Source organism: Lipotes vexillifer, unplaced genomic scaffold, assembly GCF_000442215.2.
Source record: "Lipotes vexillifer unplaced genomic scaffold, Lipotes_vexillifer_v1.1 scaffold403, whole genome shotgun sequence".
Taxonomy (NCBI): Eukaryota; Metazoa; Chordata; class Mammalia; order Artiodactyla; family Lipotidae; genus Lipotes; species Lipotes vexillifer.
In genome coordinates, this window is record NW_006782755.1 from 638,801 (window position 1) to 655,945 (window position 17,145).

Below are 17,145 nucleotides of genomic sequence, written 5' to 3' on the forward strand. Positions count from 1 at the left end.
AAACACCCAGGATAATGTAAAAGGGTTCTCAGTCACATAAAAATTAACAGACAAGTTCAACTAACATCCCAAACAGCCAAAACGCTTATTGAACACAGAGCGTGTGCACACTGTGAGTGTGATCAGTCTATGACTCACAAATCTCTTCCCACAAGCCCAGCTAGTGGTTCCAAAGTGCCTTGCCTATACAGCTTACTGATGTGGGCACCAACCTAAAAATGTGTGCTGTTGACATAACGTGAGTCCTCCTGAGATTTGCTAAGAGCTTGTCCGTGGTCACTCAGACAACCTTCCAAAGATACTTCAAGAGCCACTTCTGCTGTTTGTCGTCTCCCAAGGCCATCACTCCGGGACAAGTCCAGTGGGGGACAGCCATTGTGCTCCGCACAGCCATTGACATGAGCCAGAGGCAGTGCCCCGGGGGGACAGCACAGCTGCTTGGTGCAGGCCTTGGAGATGCAGGGTGAGCTGCAGAGCAGCTGCAAGTCCTTCTGCCCCAGGGGCCCCTTCAGGTCCACCTTCTCAAACTGGATGGTCACATTGTGGATTCCCGTGTTGTGGAAGATTTCTCGAATTTTTATACTGGCATCCTGATCTCCCCCATCCTGCTGATACTTGATGTGCAGAGTGGCGATGATCTTCCCACTTATAAGTTCCCAGATGTGCACTTCATGGACACTGCTAATTCCGGGCACGGCAGAGAGTTTACTCACTAGAATAGGGGAGAGAAAACAATAGCCAAGGTGAGGGCTCCATTTGAAACATGGAACCACCACGGGAGGATAGGGTCCCCTTAAGCATTCTCACCAGAATGATGTAGTTACTAAGAATAACAGGAAGCAAAATAGCTGTACCGTATATGGCTACATCTGCCCATACATTTTCCCATAATTTTCTTCTTCCTCTCTGAATTCCTCTACCATACACTGTTAGCCCATAAAAGGCAATTCAAGGGGCTTCCCTGGTGGCGCAGTGGTTGAGAGTCCGCCTGCTGATGCAGGGGACACGGGTTCGTGACCCGGTCCAGGAAGATCCCACATGCCACGGAGCGGCTGAGCCCGGCAGCCATGGACGCTGAGCCTGTGCGTCCGGAGCCTGTGCTCCGCAACAGGAGCCACAACAGAGAGAGGCCCACGTACCGCAGTTCAAGAAAATAAGTTTCATAACAATCCTCCCCACAAAATGCCCAGGGTGGTTGAGTTTACAAGGCATTCGACGCTCTGATGGACTGGCGTGGGAATATAAAGTAGGATGCCTTTTTTAAAGGGGATTTGGCAATGGGATCAAAAACCTTAACCAGCAATTCTAACACTAGGAATTTAACTGAAACAAATAACCAAATATTTATGTACAAGAATGGTTTGGACAATGCTTTTTGTGTTAATGAAAAAAATGGAAATCGTTAAATCAATTATGTGATAGAATATGATACAGCTGTGAAAAAGTAAGTTGCATATTTAAGGATATGAGAAAGTGTATATAATATATTTTTAAGTGAAAAAGCAAATAGCTAGAAGGTGTATGTGGTATGATATTTTTTCCTCTTTTTTTTTTAACATCTTTACTGGAGTATAATTGCTTTACAACGTTGTATTAGTTTCTGCTACATAACAAAGGGAATCAGCTATACATATATATATCCCCATATCCCCTCCCTCTTGAGCCTCCCTCCCACCCTCCCTATCCCACCCCTCTAGGTGGTCACAAAGCACAGAGCTGATCTCTCTGTGCTATGCGGCTGCTTCCCACTAGCTACCTGTTTCACATTTGGTAGTCTATATGTGTCCATGCCACTCTCTCACTTCGTCCCAGCTTACCCTTTCCCCTCCCCATGTCCTCAAGTCCATTCTCTACATCTACATCTTTACTCCTGTCCTGCCCCTAGGTGCTTGAGAAACTTTTTTTTTTTAGATTCCATATATATGTGTTAGCATACGGGATTTGTTTTATTCTTTCTGACTTAGTTCACTCTGTATGACAGACTCTAGGTCCATCCACCTCAGTACAAATAACTCAGTTTTGTTTCTTTTTATGGCTGAGTAATATTCCATTATACATATGTGCCACATCTTCTTTATCCATTCATCTGTCGATGGACACTTAGGTTGCTTCCATGTCCTGGCTATTGTAAATACTGCTGCGATGAACATTGCGGTACATGACTCGTTTTTTTTTTTTTGCAGTACGTGGGCCTCTCACTGTTGTGGCCTCTCCCATTGTGGAGTACAGGCTCCAGATGTGCAGGCTCAGAAGCCATGGCTCATGGGCCTAGCCACTCTGTGGCATGTGGGATTTTCCCGGACCGGGGCACGAACCCGTGTCATCTGCATCGGCAGGCAGACTCTCAACCACTGCGCCACCAGGGAAGCCAACATGACTCTTTTTGAATTATGGTTTTCTCAGGGTATATGCCCACTAGTGGGGTTGCTAGGTCATACGGTTTTTAGTTTTTTAAGGAACCTCCAAACTGTTCTCCATAGTGGCTGTATCAATCTACATTCCCACCAACAGTGCAAGAGGGTTCCCTTTTCTCCACACCCTCTCCAGCATTTATTGTTTGCAGAGTTTTTGATGATGGCCATTCTGACTGGTGTGAGGTGATACCTCATTGCAGTTTTTTTGTTTTTTGTTTTTTTTTGGCGGTACGCGGGCCTCTCACTGTTGTGGCCTCTCCCGTGGCAGAGCACAGCCTCTGGACACGCAGGCTCGGCGGCCATGGCTCACTGGCCTAGCTGTTCCACGGCATGTGGGATCTTCCCGGACCGGGGCACTAACCCGTGTCCCCTGCATCGGCAGGCGGACTCTCAACCACTGCGCCACCAGGGAAGCCCTCATTGTAGTTTTGACTTGCATTTCTCTAATGATTAATGATGTTGAGCATGCTTTCATGTGTTTGTTGGCAACATGAATATCTTCTTTGGAGAAATGTCTATTTAGGTGTTCGGCCTATTGTTGGATTGGGTTGTTTGTGTTTTTGATATTGAGCTGCATGAGCTGCTTATATATTTTTGAGATTAATCCTTTGTCAGCTGCTCCATTTGCAAATATTTTTCCCATCTGAGGGTTGTCTTTTCGTCTCGTTGATGGTTTCCTTTGCTGTGCAAAAGCTTTTAAGTTTCATTAGGTCCCATTTGTTTATTTTTGTTTTTATTTCCACTTCTCTAGGAGGTCGGTCAAAAAGGATCTTGCTGTGATTTATGCCATAGAGTGTTCTGCCTATGTTTTCCTCTAAGAGTTTGATAGTTTCTGGCCTTACATTTAGGTCTTTAATTCATTTTGAATTTATTTTTGTGTATGGTGTTAGGGAGTGTTCTAATTTCATTCTTTAACATGTAGCTGTCCAGTTTTTCCAACACCACTTATTGAAGAGGCTGTCTTTTCTCCATTGTATATTCTTGCCTCCTTTACCAAAGATAAGGAGACCATATGCACATGGGTTTATCTCTGGGCTTTCTACTCTGTTCCATTGATCTATATTTCTGTTTTTGTGCCAGTACCATACTGTCTTGTTTACTGTAGCTTTGTAGCATAGTCTGAAGTCAGGGAGCCTGATTCTTCCAGCTCTGTTTGCCTTTCTCAAGATTGCTTTGGCTTTTTGGGGTCTTTTGCATTTCCATAGAAATTGTGAAATTTTTTGTTCTAGTTCTGTGAAAAATACCATTGGTAGTTTGATAGGGATTGCATTGAATCTGTAGATTGCTTTGGGTAGTAGAGCCATTTTCACAATGTTGATTCTTTCAATCCAAGAACATGGTATATCTCTCCATCTGTTTGTACCATCTTTAATTTCTTTCATCAGTGTCTTATAGTTTTCTGCATACAGGTCTTTCATCTCCTTAGGTAGGTTTATATCTAGGTATTTTATTCTTTTTGTTGCAATGGTAAATGGGAGTGTGTCCTTAATTTCTCTTTCAGACTTTTCATCATTAGTGTATAGGAATGCAAGAGATTTCTGTGCATTAATTTTGTATCCTGCTACTTTACCAAATTCATTGATTAGCTCTAGTAGTTTTTTGGTAGCATCTTTAGGATTCTCTATGTATAGCATCATGTCACCTGCAAACAATGACAGTTTTACTTCTTCTCTTCTGATTTTGATTCCTTTTATTTCTTTTTCTTCTCTGATTGCTGTGGCTAAAACTTCCAAAACTATGTTGAATAATAGTGGGGAAAGTGGGCAGCCTTGCCTTGTTCCTGATCTTAGTGGAAATGGTTTCATTTTTTCACCATTGAGAATGATGTTGGCTTTGGGCTTGTCATATGTGGCCTTTATTATGTTGAGGTAAATTCCCTCTATGACTACTTTCTGCAGGGCTTTTATCGTAAATGCGTGTTGAATTTTGTCGAAAGCTTTTGCTGCACCTACTGAGATGATCATATGGTTTTTCTCCTTCAATATGTTAATATAGTGTATCACATTGATTGACTTGCATATATTGAAGAATCCTTGCATTCCTGGGGTAAACCCCACCTGATCATGGTATGATCCTTTTAATGATCCTCTTAATGTGCTATTGGATTCTGTTTGCTAGTATTTCGTTGAGGATTTTTGCATCTATGTTCATCAGTGATATTGGCCTGTAGTTTTCTTTCTTTGTGACATCTTTGTCTGGTTTTGGTATCAGGGTGATGGTGGCCTCGTAGAATGAGTTGGGGAGTGTTCCTCCCTCTGCTATATTTTGGAAGAGTTTGAGAAGGATAGGTGTTAGCTCTTCTCTAAATGTTTGATAGAATTCCCCTGTGAAGCCATCTGGTCCTGGGCTTTTGTTTGTTGGAAGATTTTTAATCACAGTTTCAATTTCAGTGCTTGTGATTGGTCTATTTATGTTTTCTATTTCTTCCTGGTTCAGTCTTGGAAGTTTGTGCTTTTCTAAGAATTTGTTCATTTCTTCCAGGCTGTCCATTCTATTGGCATAGAGTTGCTTGTAGTAATCTCTCAGGATCTTTTGTATTTCTGCAGTGTCAGTTGTTACTTCTCCTTTTTCATTTCTAATTCTGTTGATTTGAGTCTTCTCCCTTTTTTTCTTGTTGAGTCTGGCTAATGGTTTATCAGTTTTGTTTATCTTCTCAAAGATCCTGAAAAAGTTTTTATTATTTAGTTTTTAGTTTGTTTTATTGATCTTTGCTATTGTTTCCTTCATTTCTTTTTCATTTATTTCTGATCTGATATTTATGATTTCTTTCCTTCTGCTAATTTTGGAGTTTTTTTGTTCTTCTTTCTCTAATTGCTTTAGGTGTAAGGTTAGATTGTTTGTTTGAGATTTTTCTTGTTTCTTGAGGTAGGATTGTATAGCTATAAACTTTCCTCTTAGAACTGCTTTTGCTGCATCCCATAGGTTTTGGGTTGTCGTGTTTTCTTTCTCATTTGTTTCTAGGCATTTGTTGATTTCCTCTTTGATTTCTTCAGTGATCTCTTGGTTATTTAGTAGTGTATTGTTTAGCCTCCATGTGTTTGCATTTTTTTACAGTTTTTTTCCTGTTATTGATATCTAGTCTCATAGCATTGTGGTCAGAAAAGATACTTGATACGATTTCCATTTTTTTAAGTTTACCAAGGTTTCCTTTGTAACCCAAGATATGATCTATCCTGGAGAATGTTCCATGAGCACTTGAGAAGAAAGTGTATTCTGTTGTTTTTGGATGGAGTGTCCTATAAATATCAATTAAGTCCATCTTATTTAATGTGTCATTTAAAGCTTGTGTTTCCTTATTTATTCTCATTCTAAATGATCCGTCCATTGGTGAAAGGGGGTGTCAAAGTCCCCCACTGTGATTGTGTTACTGTTGATTTCCCCTTTTATGGCTGTTAGCATTTGCCTTATGTATTGAGGTGCTCCTATGTTGGGTGCATAAATATTCACAATTGTTATATCTTCTTCTTGGATTGATCCCTTGATCATTATGTAGTGTCCTTCTTTGTTTCTTGTAATAGTATTTAGTTTAAAATCTATTTTGTCTGATATGAGAACTGCTACTCCAGCTTTCTTTTGATTTCCATTGGCATGGAATATCTTTTTCCATCCCCACACTTTAAGTCTGTATGTGTCCCTTGGTCTGAAGTGAGTCTCTTGTAGACAGTATATATATGGGTCTTGTTTTTGTATGCATTCAGCCAGTGTATGTCTTTTGGTTGGAGCATTTAATCCATTTACATTTAAGGTAGTTATCGATATGTGTGTTCCTATTACCATTTTCTTAATTGTTTTGGGTTTGTTATTGTAGGTGTTTTCCTTCTCCTGTGTTTCCTGCCTAGAGAAGTTCCTTTAGAATTTGTTGTAAAGCTGGTTTAGTGGTGTTGAATTCTCTTAGCTTTTGCTTGTCTGTAAAGCTTTGAATTTCTCTGTTGAATTTGAATGAGATCCTTGCTGGGTAGAGTAATCTTAGTTGTAGGTTTTTCCCTTTCATCACTTTAAATATGTCCTGCCACTTCCTTCTGGCTTGCAGTTTCTGCTGAAAAATCAGCTGTTAACCTTATGGGGATTCCCTTTTATGTTATTTGTTGCTTCTCCCTTGCTGCTTTTAATACTTTTTCTTTGCATTTAATTTTTGATAGCTTGATATGTGTCTTGGTGTGTTTCTCCTTGGATTTATCCTGTATGGAACGCTCTGTGCTTCCTGGACTTGACTGAATATTTCCTTTCCCATATTAGGGAAATTTTCAAATAAAATCTCTTCAAATATTTTCTCGGTCCCTTTGTTTTTCTCTTCTTCTTCTAGGACCCCTATAATTCAAATGTTGGTGTGTTTAATGTTGTCCCAGAGGTCTCTGAGACTGTCCTCAATTCTTTTCATTCTTTTTTCTTTATTCTGCTCTACAGAAGTTATTTCACTATTTTATCTTCCATATCACTTATCCATTCTTCTGCCTCAGTTATTCTGCTATTGATTCCTTTTAGAGAATTTTTAATTTCATTTGTTGTGTTGTTCATCATTGTTTATTTGCTCTTTAGTTCTTCTAGGTCCTTGTTAAATGTTTCTTGTATTTTTTTCATTCTATTTCCAAGATTTTGGATATCTTTACTATCATTACTATGAATTCTTTTTCAGGTAGACTGCCTATTTCCTCTTCATTTGTTTGGTCTGGTTTACTTTGCTCCTTTGTTTTGGTCTGTTTACTTTGCTCCTTCATCTCCTGCATATTTCTCTGTCTTATTTTTCTTATCTTTCCATTTTTTAAAAATGAAACATCAGTGTATATATATACACACAGAAGTGATTTTTTTAGATAGATTAAGTCTTGTTTTATTGAATGACTGACATAAAATATTAAGAGTGGTAATTTCTGGGTGGTAGGATTATGAGAGATTTCTATTTTCTTATTTAGGCTCTTCTATATTTTCCATAATTTCTAAAATTAGTATGTATTTAGAAAGATGGTATTGAACAGTGATGATGAACAACCTGTAGCCAGCTAGAGTTTGAATCCCAGTTAATCATTTACTACCTGCAGGACCTTGTAAAATTTACCCAGTCCCTCTGTGCCTCGGTTTCCTTATCTGTAAATTAGGAATGATAATGACAGTACCTCATAAGTTTATTTTAAGGATTAAAATGAGTTAATATAAGTAAAGCATTTGGACAATATTACCTAGCATGTAATAAGTATCATAAGAGTGTTGCTATCGTTATTACACTCTAATTTTTTTAATATCTGCTTTTCAATATATCTATATTATTTATAGATATGTAGTATCATAAGAGTGTTGCTATCGTTATTACACTCTAATTTTTTAATATCTGCTTTTCAATATATCTATATTATTTTGTTAAAAGGCAATATAAGCCAATATATATCACAAGTTGCTTTGTATATGCTTATTTTGTTTTTTTCCATTGGCAAACAAGCCCTGGAAGGAAAATGATGCCATATATCTGCTCCTTGGAGCCTCTTTTACCTCCATCGTCCTCTGCCTGCAGCACTGGGCAAAGAGTAGGCATGCAGGACGGTCACACTGTAAATCATGCCTGTAGGGGGAAAGGCTAGCCACGGCTGTTCAATATATTAAGACCCATGAAATCTAATTTCAGCTATTTGTCATGAAATAAGGTCTTCCAACCTTCAACTGCATAGTGGGCCTGGGCTATAGATCATGTTTACTGGCTCACTGGTGAAGTAATGATAGATCGAATAATAGCAAATATTCATGAAAAAAATTTTTTCCTATTAAAACTTCATCTGCATTTAGAAACACTAGAACTGAAGTTGCACATTCAGTTTCTCACCAACATCTGGAGAGTTCCCATTCAGACATTCTATAAAGTCTATTAAAATGTTATATCCTCAGATGCACATAAACTCAAGTGAGAGTTTGAGCTTCTATTTGAGCAAAGCAAAGAAACAGATTCCACTACTGAATGAGTGAATTTAAATATGGTCCATTTTACTGTGTTATAGGACACACGGTGACTTGTGTGCCCACAAAAATCAGTTAGCTAAAAAGCAGGATCTAGAATAGGAAGGAATGACTCATGTTTTCAGAATAGGGGGAATAAAAATCAAGTCCTGGGCAGAGTGGCCTTATCTGAGTTAGAATAAATCTCTGACATGAAGATAAATAAATAGCCCAGGAATAGGTATTGCCCAAGCAACACATTCTTAAAAATTTGCAGTAGAGTCAGAGAATGATGGGCTAAAAAGGACCTTTGGTTCTTGGAGCTGTGAGTCATCTTAGTAGCAGCAGTCATCTACAAAACATGTGAGGATGTCTCTATTGCTTTGTGATTTAAAGTATTTCAGGATACAGAAATCAAACACTGCTCTGAAACAATGCTGGCCCTTTGGCCTGAAGAACAGTCACTGGGCAGTGGTTCAAGATAAGAATTGCATGACTTACTCAGCTCTTCCATGTTGACGCCTTTGGGGACCATCTGCAGTAGAATGGCAGCAGTCTCCTTAATGAGTGGGAAGGCAGATGACAAAATAATGATGACCATGATGACAGTCAGGCTGGGGTCAATGTAGCACTGCCAGTTACATGGGTCCTCATGCTTCAGGGGAAGCACGTAGAATATGATGGCTGTAATCACCACAACCACCGACCCCAGGGCATCTCCCATCACATGTAAAAGTACTCCTGCGGGGAAGAAAGAAAGACCAATAGAGCCCACGTGACACTCACTGACTTGGCTTCCCAAGTCTATGAATACCTGTTGCTATTTGTTCTCTGTTCAGTTAGAACAGCAGGCTGGACTTGAAAGCAAAAAACAATGGCCACTGCTGCACAAAAAACAAAACCTCAGGCCACCATCCCAGGACCCAGAGAACCTGGAACAGCCTAGGAAGATTCTGAGCTGCAGACACCTGTGGGAAGAGGGACTGTGCCAGTTCAGGGCGCCACATTGTTGCCACCTACCACCCATCAGAGGGCACCAAGCTGGAAACAGATGCTATGCAAATGGTTTCTTTTTCTTTCAGACAGGTGTCTGTGATTTAAATTGTTTCAAACATTTTTTATTTTGGGGGGGTGCCATGCCACGTGGATTGTGAGATCTTAGTTCCCCAACCAGGGATCGAACCCAGGCCCACAGCATTAAAACCACAGAGTCTTATCCACTGGACCGCCAGGGAATTCCCAAACTTTTTTTTCCTAATTGAAGTATAATTGATTTACAACGTTGTGTTAGTTTCTGGTGTACAGCAAAGCGATTCAGGTATACATATTCTTTGTCATATTCTTTTCCATTATGGTTTGTTACAGATAAATATAATATTTATATTTATTTATTCTTTGTCTTCCCTCTACCTTGATCCATTTCCCCCTTCCCTAAATGCATTTACCTACTTCTCACTTAGCCTGTGGTCACTTAAACTGCCTTTGGTTTAAGAGGTCCTCCACAGTGTCCAGCAACATTCCCACTAAATAAAGAGCCCTTTGTAACAATAAAATAACATTTAAATTCTACAGATAATAACAAAAATTGTGGATGCCTTTACTTAAGGGAACCACTTCGAAAGTTTTCGGTTATGATACAAAAAGCATGTAATTCTAAAGAAGATCTAAGTGTCCAATTGTTTGTTGGACATAGACTGAACTGGGATTTAGTGAATGGAGTGGAGATTTGTTAGGATTATAAAGTATAAACACAAAGTATTTTTCTTTACAGAAAGCAACATCAGAATCTTTCTTTCCAAAGTATGGTTTGCAGACCAGAAGCACCAACATCACCTAGAAGCTTCTGAGAAAGACAGAATCTCAGGCTCCACCTCCGATCTATTGAATCGATTCTGCATTTTTATTATTTTATTTTATTTTATTTTTTGCGGTACGTGGGCCTCTCACTGTTGTGGTTTCTCCCGTTGCGGAGCACAGGCTCCGGACGCGCAGGCTCAGCGGCCATGGCTCACGGGCCCAGCCGCTCCGTGGCACGTGGGATCTTCCCGGACCGGGGCACGAACCCGCGTCCCCTGCATCGGCAGGCGGACTCCCAACCACTGTGCCACCAGGGAAGCCCCGATTCTGCATTTTAATAAGATCCCCAGGTGACTGAAATGTACATAGAAGTTTTCAAGGCCCTGCTCTAGAAGAAAGTATATGGATTAACCCTCCATGTACCCCAGATTCACTCAGTAGAATTAATAATCATCCAAAATACTAACAACTCACTCATGGCTACAACTGAATAGTTTCACTTAGAAGAGGCTACTTCCTCCTGGCAGCACTTCTAAGATTCTGAGTAGCATCGTAGGTCGAATGGCATTTTGCAAACACACTAAATGTAGTTTGTGGCAACCTCCCCCCGCCACCAAAAAATTACAAGAATAAAAAGAATCCCCACATCTCCTTCTGGCTGAGTGTTTACTTATGGTAACAGAGTCCCGATTCAATAAATACATTAAGTAGTTCCATTTTTAAATTCTGTGCCCCCTTCTTCCCACCCCACCCCTATGGGGGCTTCTTACTCCCCAGTTCTTGTCCTCAGCCAAAAAGAGAAACTCAAAATGTTCCCAAGAGTTGGTCTCTACAGCTTGTTTCTCCAGGAGGAACTGAAGATCAAAGCTTTAACCTTCTCCAGGACAGTACAAAATACTACCATAAAAATAAGAAGACCAAACATTTCCTATATGCACTCGACATCATTTTCATGGCCTGAGACCATCTGTTATTCTCTTCTCCATGGATGTCAGCCTCATTTCCTCCATTAGACTATAAGTAACAAGAAGGTGAAGGTCGTACCCTGCATTTCCTTTGTTTGTATTTTAGCACTGGAGGCATACAATCTAGGCACTCAATAAAAAACAGTTTTCTGGTTGGTCAGTCATAACTCCCACGACGTAGAGTACCTTCTGCCTTTTACTTAATTATAATAACTGTAATGCTAGCTAACATATATGCACCAGTCATTGTTGTATGTTGCATGTATTTACACATTAAGTCCTCTTAAGGACTCTCTAAAGTGGTTACTCTCTCCACTCTACAAATGAGGAAACTGAGGCACAGAGTAGCTTAGTAACTTATCCAAGAGCACACAGCTAGAAAGTGTTTGTGTGGGGATATAAATCTCCATAGTATGACTACAGAACCATTGTGCATCCTGCCCCATCTAAGTCCTAAATTCCAGTTTCAGGTTCTCCTTCTGAGAAATCTCACTACCGGACCCTAAGAATTACATAAAAGAGTGTTCAAACTTATTTTTCACATAATCCACAGTAAGAATCTTATTTTGCATCCTAGCCCAGGCACAAACGCACACTGAAACAAATGTTTCTTGAAAAAACAAAACCTATCCTTACATGGGATTTACTACTATTTTCTATACTATTTCATTCAATTCTAGTTAGTTTTCAAAATGCTGATCATACTTTACTAAATTGATTTTACAACCCAAACTAGCGTGACCCTCAGTCTGAAAAACTGCTTACAGCTTCATTTCACTAAATTCCTGAGATATTGCTGTGTGTATTCTGGCCTCCCGTGCAAAGATGGTCATTATCTTCTGGGGACCTCAGTCCACTGGCAGGGTTCTGGATAAGTGCGTCAGTAACTTCCAGAGGGACGATTATTCCCTGCGATGAGAAATCTCAAGAAAGCCTTCTCGAGAGATGGGCAGGACTCTGAAGAGGAGACAGGCTTCAAAAGGCAATAGTCCCAGGCAGAGAAACTCAGAGAAAAGGTGTTCCAAGCAGAGAACTCAAAGGAGGATGCAGAGGAGGATGTGCTTGTCAGGCAACATGGGAGACGGGTGCCCTACATTTAGAGTCGCAGACCTGACAGTCTCTGTGAGTCATGGATCTTGTGAAAGTCAACCTCTCTGAGCGGCAAGATTCTCACTGGTGAAACGGGAATAAGAAGAGCATCTGCCTCCCTTCTCGAAGAGGCTAGTTCTGAAGAGGATGTGATACTAGAAAACAATGTGTCTAAAAATCTAACGAAAACATAGCCGGTGTGTGTGTGTGTGTGCATGTGTGGCAGGATAAACTGTTGAAATACTGCCGTGATTTGCTTTTTGCTATTGACTTTCAGGATCATAGAATAACAGAGTCAGTAGAACGCTTGGAAATTAATACGACCTAATCTGGAGCTCTGAAACTTGTTAGTGACTCAGCTATCTTGAATACATTTGTGTTGCATGTTGCCATCTCAAAGACTTTAAGGGTTAATGTCTTATTATCATGCGAGCCAAAAGATGTTTTATTTGTTATTTCTATGTCTAGCTGAAATTTGAGTCACTTATTATGCATATATAATTTATAATAAAAATAAAATGTTGTAGAAATTAAAAAAAAAAAGAGTACGTGAAACAACGTCTGAAAACCCACTGAGAAGTAAGTGCACAGAACTGATGGGAAGGCAATTCATTAAGGGAATCCTCTGTGCTGTTCCCATCAGCCATGTATCTCTCACAACAACACAGAGATGTCAGCACTGCTATTATCTCCCTTATGTAGATAAGGAAAATGAAGGTCCAAGAGGGAACGTTACTTGCCCAAGGTCACATAGCTAGTGGAAGGCAGAGACAGAACTCAAACCAGATCCTCCTGCCTAAGCCCTCCTCACCCCACTATACGTATGTCTTAAATGGTGGTGAGACAGGCTGGGACCTGGGACCCTTTACTGCAGTACTTGCACCTGGACAAAGGTCTCCTTGAGCAGCAAAATCAACAAGCTCACTTGTATGAGGCATCTTAAAAAAAAAAAAAAAGGCTCACAGATACAGAGAACAGATTGGTGGTTGACAGAGGTGGCGGAGGGGTGGGCAAAATGGGTGAATGGAGTCAAAAGATACAAACTTCCAGTTATAAGATAAATAAGTCATGGAGATGCCATGGACATCAGGGTGACTATAACGATGAACCTAGTGGCAGGGCAGGAATAAAGACATAGACATAGAGCATCGACTTGAGGACACCGGGTGTGGAGGGGGAAGCTGGGACGAAGTGAGAGAGTGGCATGGACATATATACACTACCAAATGTAAAACAGACAGCTAGTGGGAAGCAGCTGCATAGTACAGGGAGATCAGCTCCGTGCTTTGTGACCACCTAGAGGGGTGGGATAGGGAGGGAGGGAGGGAGACGCAAGAGGGAGGGGATATGGGGACATGTGTATGCATATGGCTGATCCACTTTGTTGTACAACAGAAACTAACACAGTGTTGTGAAGCAATTATACTCCAATAAATGTGTATTAAAAATAATAATAAATAAAATAAGAAAAAAAAATAATACTGTACCATATATTTGAAAGTTGCCAAAAGAGTAGATCTTAAAAGTTCTCATTATGAGAAAAAAAAATTGTTACTGTGCATAATGATGGATGTTAACCAGACACTGTTATTCATGTATTTATATTTATACTGTGGTGATCATTTCACAATACATACAAAGATCGAATCATTATGTTGTACACCTGAAACTAGTGTTATATGCTAATAATATCTCAATTAAAGAAAATAAAAAAACAGAATGTGCTTTGAAAAGGTAAAGTGCTATGATGGTGAACTCCATCTTAAAAGCCCATTAAATATATATATAGAATATATATGTTATTAATATATATTATATATGTAATATATATTAATAACATATATATTCTATATATTTATATTTAAACTGAACTTAAAAAAAGGATAAACTAAAGGATTATGAGTTTTCATCACAGATCCTCTTTCCAAAAAGATTCACCACCATGTTTTTTAGGAATTCCCCTGTTGCAGTTAAATTTTTTTAACTAATTCATTTGAAAATTTTTTTTTTTTTTTTTTTTTTTTTTTTTTTTTTTTCCTTGCGTTATGCGGGCCTCTCACTGTTGTGGCCTCTCCCATTTGCGGAGCACAGGCTCCGGACGCGCAGGCTCAGTGGCCATGGCTCACGGGCCCAGCCGCTCCGCGGCATGTGGGATCTTCCCGAAACGGGGCACGAACCCGCGTCTCCTGCATCGGCAGGCGGACTCTCAAGCACTGCGCCACCAGGGAAGCCCTCATTTGAAAATTTTTAGGAGCTCATGTGCTGCTGCTGTTCTTTTCTGATTTTCCGTCCAGATTCATTCTGGGTATCACTTGTAAAACAGACGTTAGACTCTCAGAAATGAAGGCGTTTCCTGCATTATTTGTTTTTCTTTGTATTATTTACCTCTAAGCCCCACTTCAGGCTTCCTCAAACCATCTAAAGGTAAAGGGCTGCATAACTTTTGTTGACATTCTCCATCAGATTGGGAACTGGGCTTTCTTGAATCACTCTGAAGCAAAATCTGTGCCCAAGAAGTTGGAAAGGGGAGATGTAATGTACCATGTTGGTGTCTGGTGAGAAACCCACTTTTGAACTCCCAGGGCTAAACTTTGCCCTGGGTTTGTGATGAGCGCATGGTAGGAGGGATGCAAGTGATGTGCCTTCCTCTGTCTCCCCAGAACCCCTTCTTTAGACCTTGAGGTGGAAACTCAACTGAACCAACAGACCACCTCAGGAGCAGTTTTCTGAGCAAAGTAAGTGAGGCAATGAGGGTCAGTCAGCAAGGTCACTTGGGGCATAACCTTGGATAGATCCCACCTACTCTCTTCCAACCTTTATCAAAATGATATCCAATTCAAACAGGCTGCATTTTATGTTAGCAATATCCACGGGCAGGCAAAATCAAGCAGTAGCATGCCAGGGATCTGTGAGACTCTGGAGCAGGCAGCGTGAGCATGGGCCTAAGTGGAGCAAGGATAAATCATTAGCAACTCTGACTCCCCCAGAATCGATGCCGTGATTAGGCAAGAGACCTAGGTAATAGTCTCTGCATGTAACCAGCCTACTTTCTAACACACCTTTGAAAAGGCAAACAGAAAGGAAGAGTCCAGCCCAGTCCACGCGTAACACTGTAAAGGATTTCAGCTTGACCCCGGGTCAGTCCTACCTCTGATATTCAGGGCTTCGGACTTGTTCTCCTTTTTCATAGTCTCTTCTGGTTCATTCTGCGGAGTCAGGGAATCACCTGCATTCAAAGAAGAAACCTTGTGTTGTGTATAAGTTCTACAAACAAAAAGAACCAATGGACTCAACAAAACGTTTCGTCATTTTCAAAGCCCACTACCTCATCGGCCCCCCCACCTCTCCAAACACACAGCCCAGAGTGGCACATTTTGGCCTTTAAATCAGCCTTGTAATTCACCTTTGGACTTCCTTCACACTTTCATTCAAGTTCAAACAAACAAACAAACAAACAAACAAAGAGGCAGTGGGAATCCACCCCCAACCCCAAACCCATAACTCCCAGGGGGATAGACGGATGGGCAAAGGGGGAGGAAGAAAAACAAAGTGCAGATAGTATCCAATGGAGGAGGGAGAGGTGGGGAGTGCTATCTGTTGCCCAATAATAATAACTGATTTCCGGGAGAATCAATACTCCTATACAAAGAGAATAGGGGGAGGGGAAAAGAAGCAAAGGGGGCCCGAGGGCCCAGGAGGAAATAGAAAAGAGATCGGGGGAATACGTTCAGTTAGCGGCACAGACTTAATGCCGGCCGGCAGAGGAAATAATTGTGTGGTTTTTTTGTTTGTTTTTTTTTTGTTTTTAAAGCAGACAGGTAAAAAGAGGGCGTGGGGCGAGGAAGAAGGGACCGGGCGCGCGGGGGAGGGAAGGGCAACGCGGTCCAGAAGATGCAACCGAAAGGCACCTGCTACGTTGGAGAACACGGTCGCCCCCTTCTCGTCCTTCCTGTCCACCGAGGCCACACGGAGGGTCACGGCCGAGTCGCGGCCGGGGGCTGGCAGGGCGGCGGCGTGCCAGCGGCCCTCGGCGCCTTGGGGACCCGGGAAGACGCCGCGAGGGCCGCCCCCGGCCGCCGGCTGCTGATGCCGCTGCTGTTGGCAGCGGCGGTGGCCGCAGCAGGCGAACCAGGCGTCGCAGTCCTGGAAGATGAGCAGCCCTACCACGTTCACGGCCAGCCCCAGGGCGCCCACGATGAGCACCAGCTCGGGGTCATCGATGCGCTCGGGCCTAGCCAGGCGCAGCACGGCCTCCACGAAGATGGTGAAGCAGAGCGCGGTAAGGAAGACGGCGTTGCCGAGCGCGCCCACCACCTCGGCGCGGGCGTAGCCGTAGGTGGCGCTCAGGCTCCCGCGGGGGCGCCGGGCGATGTAGCCGGCGCTCAGCCCCACGCACAGCGAGATCAGGTCCGACAGCATGTTGAAGGAGTCGGACAGCAGCGCGATGGAGTTGCCCAGGTAGCCCGACACCAGCTCGGCCACGAAGAAGGCGACGGTGAGCACGAGCATGAAGAGCAGCCTGCACGTCTTGCCCGAGTAGCGGCCCATCCCCGCCCGGCCGATCGTCCCGCCGCCACAGGTGGGGGCGCGGCGCCCTGGACTCCGCCGTGGCCTGGTCCCCGCCTCCCGGGCCGCCCTGCCCGCCAGCACCCGGGCTTCTTATAAGGCGGAGGCGGAGGCAGAGCGGCCCCGGTCCCCGCACGTCCAGAGTCTAAAGGAAGGGCCGGGCGGCCGTATCTAAGGGACCTTTCGCCGCCTCCCCGACCTCTGCCCCCCCCTCGCGGCTCGGCCTCCCTTGGCACGTGGCCACGGGCCAGTGTCTGTCCTTCTAAGGACGGAAGTGGGCAGAGAGGAAAGCTGCCGAAAAGAGGGGGCGTGCCTGGATGGCACCCGTCACAGACACCCCCTAAACACAAGTGGTGTTCACCCGACGACCCCTTTTCTCCTGTCCCTCCAATCAT

At 42.5% G+C, this 17,145-nt stretch overlaps 1 protein-coding gene across 1 annotated transcript; it reads right to left on the bottom strand.

Annotated features, from left to right (window-relative positions):
• Positions 1 to 212: 212 nt before the first annotated feature.
• Positions 213 to 16,732, bottom strand: SLC30A10 (solute carrier family 30 member 10). The gene is made up of 4 exons (XM_007455386.1): positions 16,093 to 16,732; positions 15,333 to 15,410; positions 8,835 to 9,074; positions 213 to 712 (listed from the first exon to the last, which is right to left on the bottom strand). Exons 1-4 carry the CDS (start codon positions 16,730 to 16,732, stop codon positions 213 to 215), a joined length of 1,458 nt encoding a protein of 485 aa, XP_007455448.1.
• Between the last annotated feature and the right edge of the window lie 413 nt (positions 16,733 to 17,145).

What these genes read in the sequence shown, in the direction of transcription:
- SLC30A10 (XM_007455386.1), bottom strand. Translation starts at nt 16,732, where the DNA reads ATGGGCCGCTACTCGGGCAAGACGTGCAGGCTGCTCTTCATGCTCGTG. An exon ending in CGTGTTCTCCAACGTAGCAG is followed by an intron (nt 15,411 to 16,092) that starts GTGCCTTTCGGT and finishes CTTTGAATGCAG; the next exon opens with GTGATTCCCTGACTCCGCAG. An exon ending in CGTCAACATGGAAGAGCTGA is followed by an intron (nt 713 to 8,834) that starts GTAAGTCATGCA and finishes CCCCTATTCTAG; the next exon opens with TGAGTAAACTCTCTGCCGTG.